The following is a 6,000-nucleotide window of genomic DNA, read 5'->3' on the forward strand; positions in this document are numbered from 1 at the left end:
CGAATTCAACTGTTTTGTATTCCAGGGCCCCCCTGTGATTGTGTCAGAATGAAAAGCCTTGCTGAATGCCAATGAGACTTGTCTCCAACTCTGATACATTTCAGGGAATGAAAGATTTTTTTTTTTTTTTATACTGTTTGTAGAATTAGCCTCCGCTATTCTGGGAATCTTTTGAGTCATATTAATAGAATAATTTCACATTTAAATTTGACACTGTTATATCTTCTAGATAATGTGTATCATCTTTTTTTAACTTAATTATTGTATCTTAGCATTCAATCAATCAATCAATCAAGAATACTTTATTCATCCCCAACGGTAAATTTAAGGTCTGTAAATAAAACTAATCTTTAGATGGATATTTAGATCACATAACTGAAAGAAACCTGTCCAGGACAAATGCTGATATTATATTGATAGTGAATTATTATTATATGATTGTAATAATTATTGGGTTTGTGTTCCCAATAACAAAGTTAAAGTTGTCCCTTTATTGATAAAAATGTTTATTTATAGCAGCTCCTTGTACTCCAACAGAGGGACATCTGAATGGAACAGCCATGTTTTAGACTTATCTGGTTTTGGCTCTTAGAAATTACTTTGAGCTGGAATTAAAGAAGGGGATTTTTATTAAAATATGTTTTTTTTTTCTGTTTGTTTACTTTTTTCTTTCCTTTTTAAAAGCTTCATATTGTGGCAGCTGTACCAGCTGCACATACTTGTTAGTGCATAAACCTTTGACTGAAGGCAAGCTTCTGTCTTTTTTTTCCCCCACAAAGAAAACTACATTCTTCAGACTAAAAAGCCTTCTGGCAAGGAGAAACATACAACCCACACTCTGATGAAAAGTTCCATCATGGCTTTTGCTTTTTATTCCATTTAACTTGGTTTTGAGCCCAGTGGTTTTGTCTGTGACACAGTCCCTTTGCCACAAAGCTTTTATTTGTTCAGTTAAAATCAAGCAGAAAATCTATGTTTTTATTGTGTGACCTTTTTCCAAACAACCCAAGATTCACAAATAATAATGTAAGGAGAAAAAAAGAAGCATTTTATTGCACATGCAGCATATGTTTGTGCACTGAATCAGCTGAAAGTCTCATTATTATTTGCTATAAATATCAGATTTTTATGAGCCTGTAAAGATCAACATTTGTTGATTATCTTGCCAGTCTCAATTGATTTACCATATTTGCCAAAAAAACCAACAGAGAGAGAGAGAACCTGCTTGGAAGTGTCAAAAAGCTATCTTGAAACAATGTAGGAGTGAAACAACATGCAGGTACATAAAAGCATAAAGGTCATTTTGGATGCTGGACAGTGTTCAAGGTCAAAGCTGAAAAAAACTGCATCAGATCATACTGAGACACATAAAACATCATCAAAATATGAAGATTAAAGATAAATGATTATTACACCCCAAAGCTCTATAAAACTATGTTTCCTCTGATTCTCTAAACATCAGAGCAACTCCTTACCTTGGGATATCAAAGGCGCCCTTTTATTTCTTTCTCTTAAATCAGAAAGAAAGGCAATATCTACGACACAAGTCACAAGTTAGATTTGGTTGTTAAAATATCTGACAGAAAACATACATTTTGTCTTCATAGTATGGCCTCTTTGACATGATGCTAGATACATTAAGCTAGTGAATGAAATCGGAAAAAAAAAAAAAAAAGAAAAAAAAAACCTCTTGCCTGGAAAAATAAGGGAACTGTGATAAATTGGTGTATAGCTCCCTGGAAAGTTCTAAAAATACTTATTTTGCTTGGTATGAGCAGAGATACAAGTGCACACAGCAGGGCACAGCTGATATGGCTACTTTAAGACTCTGCCTCATGGTGCCTTTTAATTAAAATCCTTTTAATTAAATTGTCCATGGTAGTCATGCTGCCATATCATTGTTTTGCACTGCTGTTTGTCTCCCCTGCATGTCACTTTCAAACATTGCGCATTAACAAAGGATAAAAAAAAAACGCTTGAAGTGACAGTTTTATAATAGCAATATTATATAAAGGAACTTTCTTTGTTGTGTTTTTTTATTTATTGATTTATGTTGTTGCCTCATGCTGAATGTCATTGTATGTAAATCAGTGAAGTCACATAAGTCCTGTTTATTCATTTGTTTTTTTGTTTTATTTTATTTTCTACCAAAAGTTGCACACATTTACCTCACTTTGTCACAAGGCTGAACTTTTGTGAAGGAATTCTCCCACAACTTCCCACTTGTATTTGCCTCAAAAGACTTGCTGTGACTTACAATTCACTGACGAATTCCATCACGACTTTCCCAACTTAACAGTTTTTGGGTTTTTTTTTAACTATTTTTTTTTATTTCCTTACTCCACTACCATTCAGAACCAGTATACCTGCCAGGAACCCAGTTTCAGCATGGAGGACATGCTGGCCACCCTTCCCAGAGTGGTTCCATCCATGTCCGGAAGCAGTCTCCCTCCACAGGAACTAGCCTCAGGGGGATCCATTGGTGGGGGATTTGGCCGTGGCAACCAGGATGACCCTCGCTGTAATGGCACTTTGAGAAAACACGTGTCCCCAAGGTCCCTTGGAGCTGGGTCATCTCTCACTGCAGGACAAGGTAAAGCAGGGTCTTATTTAAAAGCAAAAGGCAATTGGGTTGACTGGTGTGTTGGACACATAAAACAGCAATACTTGAGCAAGCGTCCTATTTTACTGGATACAAACTGCCCTGACTGACAGTGAAAGTTAGACAGTAATGGGCTTGACTTAATGAAATCCAACAGCAGAGAAAAAAAAAAGTGTAATTCTTTATTTCATTTTGCTGAAAAGGATAAATTATTCACTGCTGTAGGCTTTACTGCAGGGAGGGAATAATAAGTTTATTTTTCAAATTAAAACAGAGAAAAAACATAATTATGCTGTTAAGTAATGTGGATGCATTGGTTCCACTGACTCTGACATATACCATGCTCAATATCATCACATAAGCACCAAAATCCATGGACAAATGCAATCCTTGTCATAAGTCTAAGTCATATTTGAGGGCAGTATACAAGTATGAACGGTATTTAAAATGTGTTTTGATTGAATAAATTTAAAGAAAGACCTGGACATAGTTATACCTAAAGTACCAAAAAAAAAAAAAAAAAAGTTCGTTCCCAGGATCTTCTCATGTGCTTATAATGAGATTTGCACTGCCATGCTTTAGTTCTGCATTTCACTTCCAAAGGTGGTGGTGAGGACAGTAGTGGGCAGCGTTACAGTGCAGATCCTACTGGCCTTTTAGCAGAGCGAGGAGCAAAGGGGGACAAGGACAAGGATGGCTACATGACAGCTATGAGAGACAAGAAGACTACAGGTTGATTTAACACTCCTATTAAAATGTCCCTGAATGTCCCTCTTAAGTTACATTAAGTTAATTTTTGTTTTAAATGATATGCATCTAAAAAAATACCTAATCTGAGCATCTTTAGTGATGTTAAAATGAAATGCACTGTCTTTCAAAATATCTTGTCAACATATCAGGTAACTTTCAGCATTTTTTTTAAACTTATTTCCTTTTTATTCCTTCACTTTTTATATTTCCAGATTATCTCAACCCTGTAGAGGAAAACCCCTTCGTTACGCGTCGTCGGAATGGAGATGCCCATGTAGTGATCGATGGAGCGAGTTGCCACACCTTGCAGCTGGCTGGAGCTGCTGTACCTTCTAAAAACCAGTCCGCCCCTTGTGATGATGAGTACATCAACGAGCCACTGTACCTGAATACATTCCTTAACCCCGGGGACAAGAACGGATTAGCTGGAGCCATTTCCATCTCTGCTTCTACGTCCTCCGCTGCACAATCAATCCTGCAGACAGCGAACCCATCAACATCAAGCCACATCGTTTCCTCAGCTGGATATGTGGTAACCCCTGGGCAACTCCCTCACCCCTCGTATCCATCGCACACCTTACATCCAGGACATTCAGGACACGCTCTGCACTCAGGCGCCACCACCAGCACCATAATGTTTGATAAGAAAGGCAAGAAAGCCACTTTTGACAATCCTGAATACTGGCAGCACAGTCTCCCTCCAAAGTCCTCACTGCACAACCCAGAGTACCTGCAGGACTGCAGCACACGCTTCTTTTACCGACAGAACGGACGCATTCGCCCTGCCGTGGCAGAAAACCAGGAATACTTGTCAGAGGCTGCTATGAAAGCTGGCAACATATTGCCCCCCCCACCATACAGGCAGAGGAACACTGTGGTGTAGTGATCCGCCTGTTGAACCTGGAAGAATTAAAAGGGAGATATGGTGGAGATTAATAGTCCTCTCTTTTTCATGCCGTCGTTCTCCACCTGGGTTCTCTTTGCACCTTCTCTGAACACTCCTATATGTCATGTCTGATTGGAAGTCTCGTATTCTGACTCTAAGGATCTGCCTTTTCATGACCAGGAACTACAATATCTGTCAATAATGGCCTCAGTTGACACTCAGACTACATTTTATTAAATCCATCCTTGGCTATGACCCCTAAAACAACTAGAGGCATCCGTCTGAGGGAGGATCCGGTCTGGAGAAAAAAACCGCTCTGGCTTCTCTTGTGTCATACAGGTTTTGGAATACAAAGATTGACAAAGAGAAAAAATGAGAAACTGAGGTTTGCCCAAAGAGGATTATTTCGATGATCTTACAAGATGAGTTTATCCATAAATCATTGCTCACTTCGCATCTTTTTTTTTCCTTTGGTTTGTTTCTTCATGTATTTTCAAACCATGTAGTTGTTTGTATTCTTCACAAGATGCTATCGCGTGGTTGATATATAATGTGAAATCTAGGTTCACAGTTGTGTTTTGACTTACTGACAAAGCTATAGTCAAGCTGAGATGGCCAGAAATGGCCTCTTTTCCTGCCCACACACTTCTTTGATTTCTATGTTTTACTGCACCTGTAATGTCATTTATATATTTATCACACACAGCACATCACATACCTGCAACAAGTTACCATGCCTGAAGGTGTGACACACCAATAATAACTATACATTAATTCACACATAAACACACACTGACAGGTGAGCCTGCTGCCACTTGAATTATATTCTGGAGGAGATTGACCTTGTGCTGGAAGACGGAGCGTGCCGATGATGGCAGTCAGTGGTGCGGTGCGGCGCGGCGAAAAGGGTCAACAGAAAGGAAAATGTCACCACGTCCGTGATATAACCTCGTACCTGGTTGAAAGCATTTGATAGATTATGCCATGACTACGTTGGAATTTTAAAGGTGGATTCCTCAGAAGATGACCCTTTAATTCCTACTTTTGTTTTTGGTCCTGTTCCCCGTTGACTACATAAATCCAGTCAGAAGAGTCAGCAAACCAGCAAGTGTAAAGATTTCTGAAAGCAGGATTGTGATTGGCTTAGCAAACAGTTCCTGCATTACAATTCTGTTTCACTTGAGTTGATCTAGGAGTTCTGGTCACCTGAATCTGGACAAAACGCTTTCATACAAAAAGCTTTTTAATCTTTAGTGGACTTTTGTTTTTCTTTTTACTTGTTAGGAGTTTCTTTATTGCCTTGTCTTACACTGTATTTAAATAGAGAATGATGGTCAACATAGCACAGACGACCAGCCACAGAGCACCACTGTGGAGATGCCACAGAGGCTAACCCTCCAGTATGTTAGTTGATCACATGGCATTTACCAGACAGGCACAATCCTGGAAAAAGCTCTACGAACCAAGCTCGGTCTGGAAAGATGTTAAAGTGCATCAAAGACCAGTGTAAAATATGTTGTTTTTTTTCTTTGTTTTGCACTTCCGTGTTCATAACACAAAAAAATTTACTCAACTTATTGCTCTGCTCTGTCTGTGAAGATGAAAGTGGAACGGATGGAGGATTGTCAGAACTCTCTGAAGAAACCTTCACTGCATTTTTAATGTGAAATACTAAATCAAAATGGGAGTCATTATTTTGTATTGTTATTTGACATTGCTGGTAATTTAGAGTTAAAAACTACTGATAGCTAGCTTCCTATGC

At 38.6% G+C, this 6,000-nt stretch overlaps 1 protein-coding gene across 1 annotated transcript in view; it reads left to right on the forward strand.

Annotated features, from left to right (window-relative positions):
* The window catches only part of erbb4b (erb-b2 receptor tyrosine kinase 4b), a gene marked incomplete at both ends in the record, with an annotated part of 341,095 nt that extends 336,860 nt beyond the window's left edge, over positions 1-4,235 (forward strand). The window contains 3 exons of the mRNA XM_079254462.1: positions 2,356-2,593; positions 3,206-3,334; positions 3,565-4,235. Coding sequence (XP_079110588.1) covers positions 2,356-2,593; positions 3,206-3,334; positions 3,565-4,235 — 1,038 coding nt within the window. The remainder of the gene's footprint in view (positions 1-2,355; positions 2,594-3,205; positions 3,335-3,564) is intronic.
* Positions 4,236-6,000: the final 1,765 nt, after the last annotated feature.

The sequence above is a fragment of the Telmatherina bonti genome (genome assembly GCF_933228915.1).
Source record: "Telmatherina bonti genome assembly, chromosome: 15".
Classification (NCBI taxonomy): domain Eukaryota; kingdom Metazoa; phylum Chordata; class Actinopteri; order Atheriniformes; family Telmatherinidae; genus Telmatherina; species Telmatherina bonti.